The sequence below is a fragment of the Eleutherodactylus coqui genome, chromosome 11 (genome assembly GCF_035609145.1).
Source record: "Eleutherodactylus coqui strain aEleCoq1 chromosome 11, aEleCoq1.hap1, whole genome shotgun sequence".
In the NCBI taxonomy this organism is placed as follows: Eukaryota; Metazoa; Chordata; class Amphibia; order Anura; family Eleutherodactylidae; genus Eleutherodactylus; species Eleutherodactylus coqui.
In genome coordinates, this window is record NC_089847.1 from 5,016,666 (window position 1) to 5,035,965 (window position 19,300).

Sequence of the window (19,300 nt, forward strand, 5' to 3'; positions counted from 1 at the left end):
GACCCCACAGTTTTTGAATAAATTCAAGCAAAGCAAAAGGAAAAAAATAGGATTTTCATTTTTTGGGCTATTGTGTCAATTTAAAAACAGTTTTTTTTGTACAGCACACATATAAATGAAGGCTTTCACCCCAAAATGGATACCCCTGTTTGTCCCGTGTTCAGAAACATACCCATTGTGGCCCTAATAGACTTACAGGACCCATGGCTAGGCCTACAATGAAAGGAATACCCGTTGGATTTCAGGGTACCACTGAATAAATTTCAGGCCCCATTGCCCACTTATAGAGCCATTGAGCGGCCAAAACTATAAAGAACCCCCTCAAATGACCCCATTTTGAAAACTAGACCCCTTAACGAATTCATCTAGGGGTGTACTGCGTATTTTGACCCCACAGTATTTGAATGAATCTAAGCAAAGCAGAAGGAAAAAGTTATGATTTTCAATTTTTTTGGCAATTTTTTCAATTTAAAAACGGTTTTTTTGTACAGTGCACATAGGAATGAAGACGTTCACCCCAAAATGGATACCCCCGTTTGTCCCGAGTTCAGAAACATACCCATTGTGGCCCTAATCTACTTACAGGACGCATGGCAAGGCCTATAAAGGACGGAACACCTGTTGGATTTTAGGGCACAACTGAATAAATTCCAGGCCCCATTGCTTATTTGTACAGAATAAAGATTGACTCCCTAAAAATTCCCCCCCTCCCCCTCCACGCCCTTTTTGGCGTTCGCAAATCTTAGATAAAAGTAAAAATGTGAACTGTGTAGTATTTCCGAAGACAGGGGTAATTACGGAGGCTGGTTGGAATGGGCCCATGGGGCAATAAAACCGGGTATCCCCCCCCCCCTCCTCTCATGCTTTTTGGGGGTATTTCATGACCTCAGTGGCGGGTATGGGGTGTAAAAAGTGGCGTTCCGTGAGTCTCCGTAAGCTTGATGAGGTGCGGCGGTCTCACACAGAAGGCACTCAACAAGCTGCTCCTGGAACTGCAGGAAGGCGAGCGTTCCCGGGGCTTCTTGTAAAATACGTATCACAGGTAGCGGTCTGAATAACGCCGGGCTCACGCGGGTGCAGGCGGAATCTGCTTGCGGAGGCCCACAGCGGATCCCATCTGTGAGCCCGGCTGTGACCCTGCGTACGGCTGCGTAATGTACTGCGCATAACTGCCTACTCACACAGGCGGTCATGCACAGTACACCTTTGTTTGTATTTCCCGCACCATCGCTTAGCGATGACGCGGGTACCCGCAGCCCGTATACAATGTGGTTGCGTATGGACTGCGGGTATATCCGCGACCATGGAGCACAATGGGCTCTATGTTGCCGATATCCGCAGTAAAATAGAACCTGCTGCGTTCTCTTTTCTGCGAGTGGATTACGCAATTCTGACCCGCTAATGTGAGCGGAATTGTGTAATCCAATGCGATTGATCTGCGTAATACCGCGGATCAGACGCATGCGGAACCCGTAATTCCTATGCGGTCATGTGAGACCGGCCTAAGGTAGATCGCTACCTTTTTATCACGTGACCGGGGACCGCTCAACGAGGCCACCCGTCACTGCTCCAGGCTCTCTGTGACCGTTGGTCGCTGGGAGCAAGGAGATTTTAAGTTTCCTGGGCTCCCCGACTCCTGCGCATGTGTCCGGCTTTTTGCCGGCAATCGCATGTGCAGAATCCTGGAAGGTCCACGGAGGAAGATCGCGTCGGGATTCAAATACGGAGGCCTCCGGTAAAAAGATTCATCTCCTCTCACCGATCGCATCAGTGAGGGGAGATGAAACTTCAAATTTTTTTTTTTACTTTTACGTGATCGCCATTATTGGATAATGGCGAACACGTGACCAGGAACCGCTCACTGCGGACCCCCATTAAATCTCCATGCTCTTGGCTACGTTTTGTAGCCAGGAGCAGGGAGAATTTAAATTATCCTGGCAATCCACAGCTTTTGCGCATGCGCCCGCCATTTTGGCGACGGGCGCGTGTGCAGAAGCTGTGGTAAGGTCCGCGGATAAATCTGGGGGCCTTAGGTACGTACTTTCATCCTCCCTCACGGATATGATCCATGAGGGGAGATGAAACGTACGCTTTTTAAACTTTTAAAAACTTTTTTTTACTTTTTTTTTTTTTTACTTTTTTACACTTTTTTTTCACTTTACATGATCACTGTCATCCATTGGATGACAGTGATCATGTCCCCGGTATAATCTCTCTGCTCCTAGCTACACATGGCAGCCAGGAGCAGAGGGATTTTAAATTCCCCGGGGCTCGAGCCCGTCTGTGCACGCGCCCGATGTCAATCATCGGGCGCGCATGCGCAGACGGGGATTCGGGTCCCGGGACATCGGGACACCGCTGAGGACTGGGGGTGAGTATTTTCACCTCCCCTCATGGATCCGATCCATGAGGGGAGGTGAAACTGACTTTTTTAAAACTTTTTTTTAACTTTTTCGCGATCGCCGCTAACCATTGGATAACGGCGATCGCGGTACCGGGGACCGCTCACCGCAGTCCCCGCTGACATCTCCTGCCTCCCGGCTACCTACAGGAGCCGGGAGCCAGGAGATTTTAAATCTCCCGCGCCGCCGGGCCTTCTGCGCATGCGGCTGACGTAATGCTGCCTGGCGCGCATGCGCAGAAGACCGGCTTCGGGCCCCGGAGCGGCAGGAGAGCGGGGAGCAGCGTGCCAGACCTCGGTGAGAAATTTCAGCTGCTCCGATGGATCCGATCCATCGGAGCAGCTGAATCTTTAACTTTTATGTACTTTTATTTACTTTTTTTGCGATCGGCGCTATCCATTGCATAGCGCCGATCGCAATGCCGGGGGGGGCTCCGAACAGCCCGGGATGACAGCTCCATGCTGTCAGCTACCTGCGGACACCGACAGCATGGAGCTGTCACGTCCACAGCCCGAGGGGCACTATTCTCTGCAGGAAGCATGTTTTTACGTCCTCAGAGAATAGAGCCCACTTCGGGAGGACGTAAAAACACTATGGGCTGGTCGTTAAGGGGTTAATAGAAGCGGAATTGTGTAATCCAATGCATCTGATTGATCTGCATATTATTGCTGATCAAACAAATGTGGAATCCACAATTCCTATCCGGTCGTGTCAGACTGGTCTAAGGTAGATAGCTACCTCTTTTATACCATTGGATAACAGCGATCACGTGACCGGGGACCGCACACTGCAGACTTTGTTCGCAGTTCCAGGCTCTCTGCTACCTCCAATAGCCAGAAGCTGTCACACTCCCCAACCCCGGGGCTTTATTCTATGGGGCCAGCGTGTTTTGTACGGCCCCATAGAATAAAGCTCGGATACTCAGGATGTGAAAACACGAATGGCTGGTCACTAAGGGGTTAAATGTGTATGAGTGCTGAGGAGTGTTTGTTACTTAGGGCTCTTCCACACTGGCGATAGATTTTCTTGTGATGTGAGAGTGAGTAAAAAGACCCATGACTTTGAAACCAATGATTTTCAATGGTTTCATTCTCATTTGCGATGTTTTCACTCCAATTAAAAAACAGTGCGATATCGGCCAGTGCCATTGAAATCAGTGGGAGAAGACCACGAAAGAGCCGTGGAATCCCCATAGTGAGGAGAGAGAGAGAGAGGGGAGGAAATACAGGAGATCTCTTCCGTGTCTTCCTAATACAACACCCCAGAAGGGTGACCCTGGGCACCTGGTTAATGTGAAGAGCTGGAAGGGTGAAGTGCTGACGTGTCACGGTGGCACTCACCATACTCTGGTCCTGGAGGGATGACACGCTGCCAAGGCCAGTGTGGATTGCCTGCCGAGCTTCGACAATCCTCTGGCTAGGAGTGCCAATAAGGAGATGAAGGGGGTAGTAGTAGATATCACTCGTGACGCCACCGTTCCCACACACCGCTATTCTATACGGCGGAGTAATAAACACAGAGACTTCTGTATCATACCTCGGGTCTTCAGGAGCGGTTGAGGCCTGGTATAACTTTACTTAAATAAACTTGAAATAACAGGCAGTTACAGATACTGGAAATTGGGTATACTCCAGAGAAAGTAAAGGGTAGGGGTCACTCCACAAACACTCTGGCAGACAGAAAATAACTCTAGAAGAACGGCTTAGCCTAGAAGCACCTCGCACAATATCCGCGTGGGTGTCACAATCATGTACCTCTGTGCGGTGATCCTAATGGCAGATGGCCAGAAAGGAAGACGATGGCTGTGATGTGAATGGGTTCCTGGTAGGGTGAGTCACTCTATACAGAATTATTTGGGGGTTTCTCTCATTCTGGGGGATTTAGTAACTCACTCGTTTTCTCATGCGTTTCACAAGCGGTAGGGATGTCTCAGCATGGGCAGATGGATGATCATCAACAACCTCTCCCGCTCTCAGACACTTTTATAACCTCACTTGTACCACATAACACAGCAGGAAAAATATATTCAGCAGCCGAGCTGACAGGCAAAGATTTTATGGCAGTTAACCCTTCAGATGCTGCAGCTGTGCAACACACATACAAAAAAATTGACATGACAGATTTGCACAGTGCATCCACATAAGACAGAACATGTATGACATTTATGGAGGGGACAGGATTTTGTTCTGGAACACTACACCTATATTTGGAAAGATAGAAGGCAGGGCTAGAGGGCTTTTCCAGGGAAAAACAGGGCGACGGGTGGATCCCTCCAATCTTGCCCCCTCTCTTGGTTAGAGAAGAATCACCATGAGAGCCCCTGTAGCCCTGCCCCCGCTCTCGGGGGAAGCCCTGGGAAAGCCCTCTAGCTCCACCCCTATCTCTCTAAATATAGGGAGATATCTAACAGATCCCCTGTAGCTCCACCCCCTCTCTCTCCTCACTATAGAGGATTCCACAGCTCTTTCGTGGTCTTCTCCAACTGATTTCAATGATTAAAAACAATGGGCGATATCACAGATTTTTTTTAATTGCAACTTGGAGTGAGTGAAAACATTGCAAATGAGAATGAAACCATTGAAAATCATTGGTTTTAAAATCATGTGTTTTCATTCACTCTCACATCGCAGGAAAATCTATTGCCAGTGTGGAAGAGCCCTTAGGAAGTGAACCTTCCAGTAATGCGGCAGCTGACACTGCTTTAGACCACCATGTAGTACTTGAGGATGTCAATGGGAACATAGTCAGACAACGCATGTCAAGACGGGCAGCATAACATACATAGAACAAGCCAGAGGTCGGGACATGGAGAACAGGTTCAGCAAACCAGAAGTGTAGTCAGTATAATGAGCGGGGGCCCGTGGTGAGAATACAACCAGGAATAGCGAAAGTCAAGAACCAGAAAATCGGGACAAACAAGTAGCGCCTTGAGTGAGAACAAACGACCACAATACTTGGCTACCATCCATGAGGGGGAGGATGTCTAATATAGCCAGAGGTCAAACGATGGGCAGGGGAGGAATTTGAGAGGTGTGCTGGCTGTTTAAGAATGTGACCATATGAGCGCCTTCCAGGGGGTCTGGGAGGAAGGACAGGAGTATTTCTGTTGTTGCTACATATTCCCACTGGTGATGTTATGTGGCGCTGGATGCAACCCTGTAAAGCTCGAAAATATGAATTCTGGTCCAAGAAAACCCTGATGGCATCCCAAGAAGGCCGAGCGCATGAAGGGCGAGCGTCTCTACGTACGGCGTTTCCTTTCACTTGCAGTTTCTAGTTCAAGTGGCAGAAAATTCTCCCCCTTCTAAAATGGACATGTCAGCTTAATGTACAGCATTAATGTCCCGCCAATGTCTATTACAGCAGACACCTAGTAAACGTATGAGCCCACTGCTATAGTGAACACCAAACGTGTTGAGCGATCGACTTTATTGTCTTGAAGCTCTATAATGTATGCGACAGCCAGTGCTGTCATTATAACTGCAAGTCAGTGGCAACAGCCAGGCATAGAACAAACTGCGTATATGTATCAGGCCTCGCTCGCAGCGGCGCTATTATCAAACGTCTGCGTCCTTTGGATACGAATACAGTTGAGAACCTGGGGTTACAGGGGAGCATGAGAGGTGCTACTGTGTCATTACTACTTTTTATCATCTCCTTCCCGGCAGTACGTATCTTTAGTCCTTCCCCCGTCTCTTCCTCGGGATACAAAATGAGCGTTGTCGTGTGCAGCCATGTCTGACATTGCAGATCCCTGAAGTAATAACTGCCAGGAAGGAGATCATTAAAAGTAATAACATGCCAGTCAGTAAATAAGGGGTGCCACAGAGGAGGATTATTACTATGGGGGTGTAGAAGGGATCACAGAGGGGGCTCAGTACAGTGGGGCCACAGAGGACATTATTATTTTGTTGTGAGGGCACTATTACTAACTGAGGCACAGAGAGGAGCATTAGGGGTAGCAGCAAGATAAGGAGATGCGCAGAGTAAAGTCAGGGTTGGAACAAGTCTTCATGGCAGTCTGAACCAGATAGAGGGCCTGTTTGTGGCATTTTGGTTGAAGAGTCGGCTTATTGTAAGCAGGGTTGTACTTAAGAACTTACTGTAGCACATATGGCTAGAGGCCTAGTTTTGTCACGGTGATGCCAACACTCCGTCTGGACCATCGGGGTGGTATGCTGAAGAAATAACAGAGTCGAGTCCAGCAATAGTTTGGAAATCTGGGAGTGTACGGATTATGTAACTTTGGTATTTGAAGTGCAATCTGATTTAATATACTGTGGATAAGCACTTGAAACAAATACACAAAGATGCAGTGCTAGGCAGGCAATTGAACACGATGAGAAGGTACAAAGTTATTGATTTGGATTGAGACCTGACTTCAACGCTCTCTCTCTCCTTTCTTACTGAACTGGTTTGATTAGACAATTTCTCCACTAGCTGCTTTAGATGAAGGATTGATTTGGATTTTAGTGGTGTGAATGAAGCAGAGGGACAAGTGACTGTAAGGCTAATCCTGGCTTTCACTTCACTGGGTAGCTATAACTCACTGTAGAAGGCCGACCTCAGAAAGGTTCTCCTTTCCTCCACTATGGGGGTGACAAGGGAGCGGGTTTGCACCCCATTCAACCTTGGAAGAAAACATGCTGAATTGCTGGCTTTCTTTGATACAAGTAACTCCTCCTCTCTGACATGACAGAACTGCAACCTCTCCTCTCTCACACCTAGCTGAGTCTGTCTAATTGCTTATTGTCACTCCCTTTTATCTCCTCTGCTCCTTTCTCACACTTTTTGGACTCCTTCCACTCTTACATAGGGACTTGTGTTCTGGCTGTTCCGCCCTTGGGCTCTGCACCATTGAAATTGAACCTGACTGTCAGTCAATGAGAGACCAGCTGACATCAGCTGATGTTAAGCTCTAGGCTTAGAAGAGAAGATGAGAAATAGGGTCTCTCCTACAGACGGCACCTTCTATATCCATGGATGGCATATAGACAGGTGTGACAGGACAAGTGTGCTGTAAGTGTTCCATAGGACCCGTTGGGCCACTACAGCTCCCCCTTACTTAAAAACACAGCCGCTCTCGGCTGTACTGAGCTGCGTGGTGTGGAAAGGTGTGCCTACCAGGCATGTGTGACAATACATAAGTTGAGATTTTGTCATACCTGAGAGTTTTAGTAGTTTGGTTGGGTTGAGACAGAATCCTAGCTCCCAGCTTGCTATGGGGCACTTACATAGCTCTTCTCCCCAAAGGCACAGAGAAAAATGCATAAACATTCAATGCAATAAAAACATAAGAGAAATGTACTGTATGGTAGACAACCTGTGAGGAAGGGAATTTAAGGTTAGGCAACAATCAAGGCACCACATTACTTTGGAGTCCTGTGCAAAGTTTGGCATGTATATTCTGGTACAAAACATGCAGGTAATAGGTCGCTTGAAAGTCTGTTTTGGGTGCCCATGCAAAACTTCTTGTAGTGGGGCCGCAATCTGCTCAAACATGGGGATAAAACGCCTGTAATATCCTACAAATTCTAGAAAGCTACTGATATCTTTTCAGGTCTTAGGAGTAGGTCAATTTTTAACAGCATTCACCTTATTGGGGTCTGGCTATACCCCCTCGGCACTGACGATTTATCTGACACAGCGCATTTCAGTTTGCAGCAGGTGACATTTAGATGGTTTTAATTTTTAAGCCGAAATCAATGAGGGTCTGAAACACTTCCCTGAGGTTTCGGGTATGTTCCTCATAGGTTTTAGAGTATATAACCACATCATCTAGGTATAGTAGAACAGATTAAAAATTCTTATGGCCTAGACACCTTTCCATGAGACGTTGTAAAGTACCTGGGGCGTTGCAGACACCGAAGTGCATGCAAATAAACTCAAACAACCCCGTAGGTGAGGTGAAAGCAGTTTTCTCTCTATCTGCCTCACTCATGGGCACCTGCCAATATCCACTGGTCACATCCAGAGTGAAAAAATACTTGGCAGAACCCAAAGCCGTCAGAGTCTTCTCAATGCAAGGCAGAGGGTAGGTATCTTTATGTGTCACGCTATTAACCCTTTCCACTCCAATGACTGACCTTTTCTGACATCATGAGATTTCTCTATAGCTCTGATATCGGAACAGGCCCGTCACTGCAGTGCAGGAGTGCTTCTGCACCCGCCCATCAGACACATCGGGTGCAGATGCACTCGTGGTCCTCATCGAGGACCCCCGAGGAGAGGGCAGAAAGGGTTTTTAACTCTTTCTGCCTTCTCCTTTACACGTTACATAGCACCCAATTAGCGCTATGTAATGCAGAGAGAATGCGTTAATTTGATTGTCCATTTCGTGGATCATATTTTTGACTTGTTGATATGAGGAAGGTAAGATAGGCCTGTATCTCTCCTTAATTGGCACGTGTACTGTTGGTGGGGATAGAATGGCAGAGGTCCTTGACCCGGCCAAAATCAAGACTATGTTGGCTAAAAGCATTTCTTTTCAATAGCCACATATTTTATTCCCTGCACCTGATCAAGGGATGTCTGGGCATCTCCAATGTGTCCCTCAGAGAGCCAGGAGGGAGACTGAGTGAACCTGCCTGTACAGACTGTGCTCCTCGCAGCACACTGTTAGTCTCACTCTCAAATAGGTCATCAGGAGCAAGCAGGGTCACCTGTGCCAGGGCGGTACACTTGTTTAATTGAGCAGGGACATTTTCAATATTAATGGGGTGAATTAGCACCTTCTTATTGGTTACAGTAGCCAGGTCCGTTATGACAGCCATAGCTGACCTGAATGTCCTTGCACGTAAACCGCTGATTACAGTACACCAGAACCCGATACGTATGCTCATCAACTTAGATTTATTTTACAACACATTCAAGGTGCGCACACTTCCTACTCCATCAACAAAATGCCAGTGCAACAATAAGGGTTAAAATGTTGATATCGAAAGAGACTGTAAATGTGCCTAAAACTGCACCAAAATTACAGCTGGCCAAAGTTTGCGCTAAATTTCAGCCCAGTAGAACTGAGCATGCTCAAGGGGCACTTTTGGATTGCTTGAAGCTCTTCCATGTAAGAGGTAATTTTTGCTGCGCCGCTAGGAGAGCGCGGGGACCACATCTGAGGAAGAGGAGCTGCTGCTGGCGAGTGGAAGAGTAATAGCGGTGCAGCACAAGGAGAGCAGGGAGCAGCATCAGAGAGAGGGGTGAAGCAGCAGAAAGGACAGTGGATGCTGGACGGAGAAACTGAAGACTACCTATTGCCTGGAACCAAAAGGGCGAGAGGATCCACACTACGCCTCCAGCCTGGTGTGCCATCTGGATTGTGGCAGAGACCAAGGCGAACAGCGGTAAGGTCGAGCTCTTAACCTCAGACAAGCTTGGGTTGACAGTCGAGTTTATTCCAGCATAACAGTGACACAAATAGTTAATCAACAGGCCGGTTGAATAAGGAGACAATATGCCAAAGGACTTGGACTATTCAGCAAATTCCTATTTCTGGGGCCTTTGTTTATGGATTAAGATATTACAGGGGGCAGGGTGCGATCCCTGAACTGCAGGGACACTTCAAGTGTGTTTAGCACGTTCTATTTCTGATAAGACTGGATTGGTAGTAGTAAAGTGGTAACCATAAAGATGAACTATCTCTTATAATTCAGTAATCTGTATTTTGCTGACAGTTGCAAAGCGTTATTATTCCCCCTAAAGGGGTTGTATGAAGATTACAAGTCACCCTTACTTACAGGATATCGCACGGACGGCTTCCATTGTAGTCAATTGCGCGAATCTGCATCATAGCCCAGCGCTGGCACGGCATACCCTGCACTACGCTGGTTCCCGGGCGAGATACTCGCAGTGGATCCAGGCAGGTGAGTATAGGTTCTCTGGGGGTCGCTGGGTCTGATTCCGCTGTGAGATTTAGCAGTTAGAATCCAACCCAGCTGTGGGCATGTGGCCTAAATGTCTCTTACTGGGTATAACAGACTTAGAGCAATAGTCCTGCATACTCCCAGTAACTGAGACATGCTGCTACTTGTAGTGCAGCAGGTCTGTCACATGCTCACCAGCACATGGTGTGCAGGGTAAATGCCTGAGTTATGGTCACTCTATAAGGTTACACGGTGACTTTAGTCACACAACAGAAGATTTTAGGAGAGTTGTATAGAAGTTACTTGCAACAAGTTCATGATTTTCACTTGTGACTTCAGAAGTCCCAAATAGTCTGAAGGGGCTTCATCAGAGAATATAACTACCACTATCCTCTGCAGCCCAGTCCCAGTAGAGTATTTTTTATGATGAAGACTCCTTTAGACAATTTTGGACATCTGGAAGAATAAGTGTCTGGCGAAGAGAAGGTGAGCGGTACCCTGAGTCCTATGTCATGCCAGCAGTAAGGCATCCTGAGACCGTTCACATGTGGGTCACTTTTCATCCAAGGGAGTGGGATCAATCACAGCCTAAGACCACTGCTATGAATAAGAAATGGGAACTAAACACCCTCCCAACCATCCAGGAGCAATCTGGTGATGAACAATGCTTCTTCCAGCATGATGGAGCACCAGGTCACAAGGCAAAAATGATAACTATGTGGCTCAGTGATCAGAACACTGAAATTTGGGGTCCATGGCCAGGAAACTCCCCAGATCTCAATCCCACTGAGAACCTGTGGTCAACCTTCAAAAACTGGTGGGCAAACAAAAACACAGAAATTGTGATAAACTCCAAGCACCGATTAGGAAGCACGAGTCGCCATCATCAGGATTTGGCCCCGAAGCTGATATCCAGCATACTGCGGCGAATGGCAGAAGGCTGGAAAAATAAGGAGGAACATGTAAATATGGAGTCTTTACCGAAACTTGATGTATTTGTCCATAAAAGTGTAAAAACGTATGAAATGCTTCTAACTGTATTTCAGTGACCATAGAAACATGTGTTAAGGGCTTAAAGGGGTTGTCCCGCGCCGAAACGGGTTTTTTTTTTTCAATAGCCCCCCCGTTCGGCGCGAGACAAACCCGATGCAGGGGTTTAAAAAAAACAAACGGATAGTACTTACCCGAATCCCCGCGCTCCGGTGACTTCTTACTTACCTTGAGAAGATGGCCACCGGGATCTTCACCCTTGGTGGACCGCAGGTCTTCTGTGCGGTCCATTGCCGATTCCAGCCTCCTGATTGGCTGGAATCGGCACACGTGACGGGGCGGAGCTACGAGGAGCAGCTCTCTGGCACGAGCGGCCCCATTCAGAAGGGAGAAGACCGGACTGCGCAAGCGCGTCTAATCGGGCGATTAGACGCTGAAAATTAGACGGCACCATGGAGACGAGGACGCCAGCAACGGAGCAGGTAAGTGAATAACTTCTGTATGGCTCATAATTAATGCACGATGTACATTACAAAGTGCATTAATATGGCCATACAGAAGTGTATACCCCAACTTTGTTTCGTGGGACAACCCCTTTAATTCACATGGGCAAGAATCTCGCGCGACTGTTGTGGGTTACGAGACGAATATGAACTCCATTCTTCTAAAATGGACTTAATCACATGAGCGATTTTCTATCTTTTGGGGTTCTCCTGGAACGCCTGTACCCCATTGAGGATCTGTAGGGACCTGAAGAGGGCGCTACACACGAGATGCCCTTGTTTCTGCAAGGAAGAGCGGGCATATATTGCCAAATTAGCAGAACAGCCCCCCACATAATGCTGCCCCCACCATCCTCACTGCGGTATGGTGGGCCTTTTGATGACGGCAGTGCTGGCTTTACACCAAACATCCCTTCTGGAATTCTAGCCAACAAGTTCCCCCTGGGTTTTATCAGACAGCACACGTCCCCCGCAGACAGAAAACAGGTGGGACTGACGTGGTGCCCATGGCAGTTCCCTAATGATTCTGATTAGCAGTAAAGGTCATTAACAGACACTTCCTCACCTTGTCCAGGTTATGGTGTTCATACATGGAGGCGCTCTGGTGATGGGGGGATCCATGATGTTTGAGGGTTCTGCATTGGGTGCCCATGAGAACGTTGTAGTTGTGTCCATCCAGTACCGGCTGGGGCTCATGGGCTTCTTAAGGTAATGTACACCGTTAGTGTGATTGGTTTGAAGTTATTTTGTACCCTGAGCTATGAATGTCGGTCCAATATGTCACCAGTCGTCATAAAAATGAGTTATTTCTGTTTCCCTGTTCAGCACTGGAGATGATCGAGCTCCTGGGAATTACGGCTTCTTGGATCAGGTTGCAGCCCTTAAGTGGGTTTCTGAGAACATTGGAGATTTCGGAGGTGACATTGTGACCATATTTGGGGTGTCTGCCGGGGGACTCAGCGTCTCTGCACTGGTAGGCTGATATTTGGGTTATCGTGATTGGTTCTGGCCATGGAAAATCACGTCTTCTGACTGGGAGGCCATTATAGTGATCAGCAGCTGCGGGTGAATGAGAACCCCTGATCACCCTTCCTCTCTTGCTGTGTTTGATATAACCAGGTGGCGTCTCCATTGGCCAAGGGCTTATTCCACAGAGCTATTGCAGAGAGTGGGGTGGCCGTTTTGCCGGGTCTGGTGGCAAAGTCTACAGAAGAGGTTGTGTTTGTCAGTAATGTAAGTATGAATTCTGGTATACATGTCTGGAGCTAAGAAAGCTTCTCTTGAAAGCAGATCTTATGATTCCCTCTTGCAGGTTGTGGCCAATATTTCGGGATGCAGTGAGGACACGCTGGTGGAATGTCTGATGGCAAAATCGGAAGATGAGATCCTGGCTATCGCAGCATCTATGGTATGATCCATCCAACATGATCATTTAGGGCAACTCTCCCAAGACGTGTAATTCATAGTAACACCTTTAGATTTCTGTACAGTCTGGAGCCACATTGTAAATTGTCCTTATTCTTCTCCAATCACAACTAAAGCTGTAATTACAGTTTTACTGTTACCAGAGAGCAGTGCATTGTGGGAGCTCAAGTGACAGGAACGCTGTCAGAGCTGATCTGAGTAATGAGCGTCTGTGGAGCATAGATAAACTGCAGTTTGTTTACAACAGACTTGTAGATGCAGCTTTGGATGGTACTGGAGTATAAAAGTTGAGACAATCCTAGAGTAATAAACTACTTGAACAACAAAAATAAACTAGCTCCCCTCTCACTTCAGTGTGTGGAAACGATCTCCATGACCTCGGAGAGCAGCATAAAAAGTTGGGACAAGTTTTCCATAGATCAGTTTTAGGGTGAATCCACATTAGATGGGAAAATCTTGTGATTTGAGCAGCTTCCTGCTAGGGTGGGTCGTCGGTGCCAGACTAGCCGGGGTCGCACTGACAACCACGATGGGGGGGGGAAAGGGGTGGGGGGGTCTCGTGTAATGGTGTGGAGAGTGTACCAAGAATGGCACGATCAAGAAAAAATATCCAGTGAAAGGGTTTCCTGTGGATAGAAACAACTCCTCACTGAAAGGGGTCAGAGGAGGATGTCAGGAATTGTTCTGTCCAACAGGCTGCACAGTCAGCTGAATACAACGCTGGCATTTCAACTAACCTCACCAATACAACTTGTCGGCTCTTAGCACAGATGGGCTATAAGAGCAGATTACCAGTTCCAACGCCATTATGTTTAAAAGGCAAGACTTCAGGGGGGGCAAAAAAACAAGCGCAAAACCTGTATCATTAAGCAGCAGAAAAACATCTCCTGGTCAGATGGATCCAGATTTCTGTTGCTGATGGGAGGTCGGAATTTGGTGTAAGTAGCATGAATCGATGACCCCTTCCTGTCAGCTGGTGGAGGTGCAGTAACATTCCTTATACCTGTGGATGGAAGGATTGGTGAACTGCTTTAATTTGAAGGCTAGAGGAATGTGTTACTAAATCAGGGGCTCTAATAAAGTTGCCAGTGTAAAGTGCGAGGTACTTCTTGTATACAGAAGGATGAGTAATATTCATGGGTTTGGGGTGCGCTGTTCACCTGCCACTTTTCTCTACTTGTAGAAATCTCCTCCACCTGCAAGCATCGATGGGGTCTTCTTCCCTAAACCCGTGGAACAGATTTTGGCCAATAATGAGGCCAACAGTGTCCCGTTTATAATTGGAGTCAACAACCATGAGTGTGGCTTGAGGCTCCTACTGGTAAGACTGATGAAAGCCGTGGTCAGATAATCCTGATGATGATGATGATGATGATAATGATTACACTCTTTTCATCCTCAGGCGATGAACATTACAGGATTACAGGAAGGGATGAAGAGGGAGACTGCGGAAGAAGTTCTGAAGAAGCTGCCCACTCTGGTAGGAGTGCTGCTAACTGGAGGCTCCACTTACTCAGGGCAGATTGTGGGTCACTTAGAGGGCGCATCTCAGAGGCCAAGTGCTACTTGGGTATTTCAGCACATGGGAACACACTGTCAATGTATAACCATTAATGTCATGGCTGGTCTGTAGTGCAATGCAGAAATCCACGACTGCATATCCTTCATGTAAAGATTGGTACCACAGCACCCACAGAGGATGTAAGTCACAGGTGTTGCCTTAAAACTGTGTGCCAGCCAGAGGAACTTACCAAGAGATGTTGGCACCTCCTGTAGGTCCTGATGTCCCCCCACTGCTGCTGGTGGAGGTCACAAAGCTGAGTGTTGGAAGCAGAGAGCCTTCAGCGTTTCCACCTTGAAGCTTCTTGTCCCTTCTGTCACATCTCATTATATCTTGGTGTATTTCAGGGTTCTTTCCCCAGCACCATTGATCTCCTGCTAGACGAGTATATCGGAGATGAGACTGATCCTGCTGAAATCCGAAACGGCTTCACACATCTGCTTGGAGACCACATCTTTGTCATCCCGGCGCTGAGTGTGGCCAAATATCACAGAGGTACGAGACACAAGATGCTGAATAACCTCCATCAGTAGGAGTGTCCCCCGTCCCCAGGAGGCAATGTCCCGAGATTGTGTGGAATTACATGGACCCCTGTGATGTTGGGGATCTTCCCCTCTTCTGCAGAGCGTTGCTCCTCTTCCTGTAACACGACTTCTTCTTCTATTCCAGATTCCGGCCATCCCACCTACTTGTACGAGTTTCAGCATCGCCCCTCGGTCTTTGCGGATAATAAGCCAGACTTTGTGAAGGCCGATCATGGAGACGAGATCTTCTTTGTCATAGGAGGTCCATTTTTGAAGGGCGACGTTCTGTTTACAGGTGACTCACTTGGAGGATGAAACATTTTGGACATTAGTCGGAGGTTGTTACTTTTGCTTCTCAGATCTAGGGGCACCCCTATCATGAGGCGACCTGAAATTGCAGGACCTCAGACGGGTGGCGGGTTGCTTCCCCGTCAGTATTTTTTACCAACTATTTAATGGCTGATAAATTGCCGCCAGCAAGCTGACAAGCATTAAACTCAGTTGCTCTGTAGTTTCGGTCCGGCAGCAGCAGGGTTCACACTCTGATCACAGCTGTGGCACACGGATCTACAGAGCAAGTGAGTTCAATTCTTGTGGGCTTGCTGGTTGGCTGAGGGGTCACTATTACTACTGGGGCTACTAATAGGGGTCACTTTACTATTAGAGCAACTAATAGAGTCACTGTTACTACTAGGGCCACTAAGGGGGACACTTACTATTGGGGCCACTATTACTGTGTCACTTCAGAGAAGTCTCACTGGTTCAAATATGTAGGATCTTAGAATGGTAGAGTTGGAAGAGACCTCCGGGGTCATCGGGTCCAACCCCCTTAGTGCAGGATTCACTAAATCATCCCAGACAGATATCTGCCCAACCTCTGAATACTTCTATTGAAAGAGAACTCCCCACCTCCCATGGCAACCTGTTCCACTCATTGATCCCCCTCACTGTCTAATATCTAATGTGTCTCCTCCCTTTCAGTTTCATCTCATTGCTTCTAGTCTTTCCTTGTACAGATGAGAATAGGGCTGATCCCTCTGCACTGTGACAGCCCTTCAGATATTTGTAGACGGCTATTAAGTCTCCTCTCAGCCTTCTCTTCTGCTAAACATTCCCAGATCCTTTAACTGTTCCTCATAGGACATGATTTGCAGACCGCTCATCATCCTGTGTTGGGTATTGGCATTTTCAATGCCTGTAAAATGCGTTTTTCATCTTACTGGAGAGGGCGCCATTTTCACACTTGGCCTCAGGCAGCTTTAGGCTTGGGGTCTCCCTGCTCAGATCAGTTGCTTCATTCTATCGTCAAATGTCCTGCAACTTGTACATTATGGGGTGTTTTTCCATTGTGTAACAATACATTTCTGTGATGCAGAATGCAACTTTGTAGCAAAGTAAACTTCTGCAACAATGTAACACTTTAAGCTTCTCCCTTTGTGACGCAGTATGTAAATCCTTCTATTGCTGATCGCAGCAGGGGCCCCACAGGTGTTCTCTCATGTCTACAGGAACTTGTTCTCTGTTTCCTGATGTGTTTTCATCGCTCTTACAGGAGCCTGTAAGGAAGAAGAGAAGACTTTGAGTAAGGAAGTTATGAATTACTGGGCCAACTTTGCCCGCACTGGGTAAGAGACTGGAGCGCATGATGACAGACGGGCGGATAGGCGTGTGGCTGATACTTGCTGGGTGATCAGATATGGCTTTTGTATGGTGTTCTATATTCAGGATGACTCGCGCTAAAACCCCCATGTTCATTGACTCTTCCAAGGACCCTCGCAAGACAACTAGCCTGACATAGCCATATTAGTAAATCCATTTGGCCGGTTTTACATAGGCGTATTTGTGCATGCAATATGCAGTTAATAGAATGCATTGATTTTAATGGGCTCATTCACATGTATGTATTTTTCTTACATGTTTGGAGTTGTGCAAATATAACCAGCAGGCTCTATTTTCCTGCACATTTGTGTACTAAAAGTCTCCAAAGAGGTTAATGGAAAGGCGGAAAATACGCTGAGAGATGCATCATTGTGCATGAAAAAATACTCATTAGACTAATTGGTAGTTTCAATGACTGCTAGTATTTTTTTTTATGTGCGCAAATGCTCATTGCTTGCATGCGTAAAAAAAACATTCATTCCACACGTGCAAACAGGCATACGCTTGTGTGAACCTGGCCTTACTGTACGTTGTCCGGGTTTAGGATGAAGCTGACCACGTTTCCACCTTCTCCTCTGCTCTCTTCCGCAGTAATCCCAATGGGGAGGGCCTGGTGTTCTGGCCGCAGTACGACCACGATGAAGATTACCTGCAGATTAACCTGGAGCACAGAGCGGCAAAACAGCTGAAGGCCCGGAAGTACGACTTCTGGACCGAGGTTCTTCCTCAGAGGCTGCAGGCAGAGAAGGAGGCGCACACCGAGCTGTAGACGTCTCCAGCGAACCAAACTGGGAAAGGGACTGACTTGTCTCCCCTGAAATCCAACAGCCAAGAGTGAGGCAGTAAGGAGGGGAAGAGATGACTGCCCCCCCCCCCCCCCCCCTCTATTTCCACCACCAACTCCCCTCTATCTTTGAAGCAAACAACCTGTGGGACAGAAATACTTGGCGGACACTGACCGCTCTACCAGATCGGAGACCGTTGTGACATTTAGTGTGACTACAGCGGTAATCTACATTATCACTACAGATCCCAGGTCACTATCGTTGAAAACAGCCAGCGAGCCTGTGTGCACAGACGCCCCCCAACAGCTTGGCGTAGTGCCTATAATGCAGATGGTGATAATAGCTTCCTTTTCTTTTTTTATTCCCTCAGATGACTTTCAAAACCTGACATTTCCCAAAATCCAAATCACCAGAGCAAACTCACAGATTTCAGCTGAGAAGCCACAGAATAGTGATTGCTGCTCTGGAGTACAATGCAGGCTGTACCCCGGGATCTACGGTTACTGTAGCTGCATTCTATGTTAGTTGTGCTCAGCAGCGACTCTTCTGATTTCGTAGTCACTCTCCAACATTAGTAGTACAGTGTCGGTTTGTGCTCCAGCCAGGGGCGTAACTATAGAGGATGCGGGGGTTGCGGTTGCACCCGGGCCCAGGAGCCTCAGGGCCCATAAGGTCTCTATTCTCTATATAAAAAGCCCAGTACTATGAATAAAGCATTATAGTTGGGGGCTCTGTTACAGGTTTTGCATCGGGGCCCGGGAGCTTCAAGTTACGCCTCTGGCTCCGGCTACAGTTAGGATGGGTGTGACAACTTTAGTTCTGACCTCTGCACCCTCCATCCCCTTATTCTTTCCCGGCGGTTGGTACCTCATGTTTATCATCTCCCTGACTGCTGAACTGATGAAACATGTATCAATGCTTGTTGTCTATATCACCCAATAAAGGAGAAGTTGAGCCTAATCACTATAGTAATATGATTGCTTCTGGAGCGCCGCGCCACCAGTTTTTTTTCCCCTCTCCGTTCACCCACTTATGTGGAGCAGTATCTGGTGGGCAACACCTCCGTAATAACTTGTACCCTTTAAACCCCTTTCTTTGGGTCCCTCCTGCCATGCGGGTTTTGCTCCACCCACTTTTCTATTCTGCATTTCTAGACTCAGGTTCGGTCATCAGTAGTTGATCAGCAGGGTCTGCCACTTGCGATGCCTGCTGTCAGTGCCACGATACACAGGGGTTGGCATGGAAGCTGCTGCTGCGAGCTTTGTGTAGTGATCGACACTTGTAACTGCAGAGATTTTTAAACTGCTTTTCCAGGCAAAATAGTACTGCGGACTCTCTCAGGATGGGTCATCAATAGTCGATCAGCCGGGATCTGCTGCTTTGGACCCTGGCTGATCAGCTGAGTGGGCGGCTGCTGTCAGCGCTGCTACAGACTAGAGGTTGCTGCTCCGAGCCCGCTGTAGTGGCCAGTGCTTGTAATTACAGGTGCAGTTCTCTGTTAAATCAATGGCAGCTGTGCCTGCAATTACAAGCACCGGCCACAACACAGGTTGGCGCAGCAACCTCCGCTCTGACCCCTGTGTGTAGCG

General features: G+C 47.6%; 1 protein-coding gene across 1 annotated transcript; it reads left to right on the top strand.

Annotated features, from left to right (window-relative positions):
- The first annotated feature begins 12,307 nt into the window (after positions 1-12,307).
- LOC136582067 (fatty acyl-CoA hydrolase precursor, medium chain-like) lies at positions 12,308-18,671 on the top strand. Its single transcript, XM_066582840.1, has 10 exons — positions 12,308-12,465; positions 12,583-12,730; positions 12,877-12,990; positions 13,070-13,165; positions 14,366-14,503; positions 14,585-14,662; positions 15,091-15,238; positions 15,413-15,562; positions 16,820-16,892; positions 17,518-18,671. The coding sequence occupies exons 1-10, from the start codon at positions 12,335-12,337 to the stop codon at positions 17,693-17,695; spliced, it is 1,254 nt and encodes a 417-aa protein (XP_066438937.1). The 5' UTR covers positions 12,308-12,334; the 3' UTR covers positions 17,696-18,671.
- The last annotated feature ends 629 nt before the right edge of the window (positions 18,672-19,300 follow it).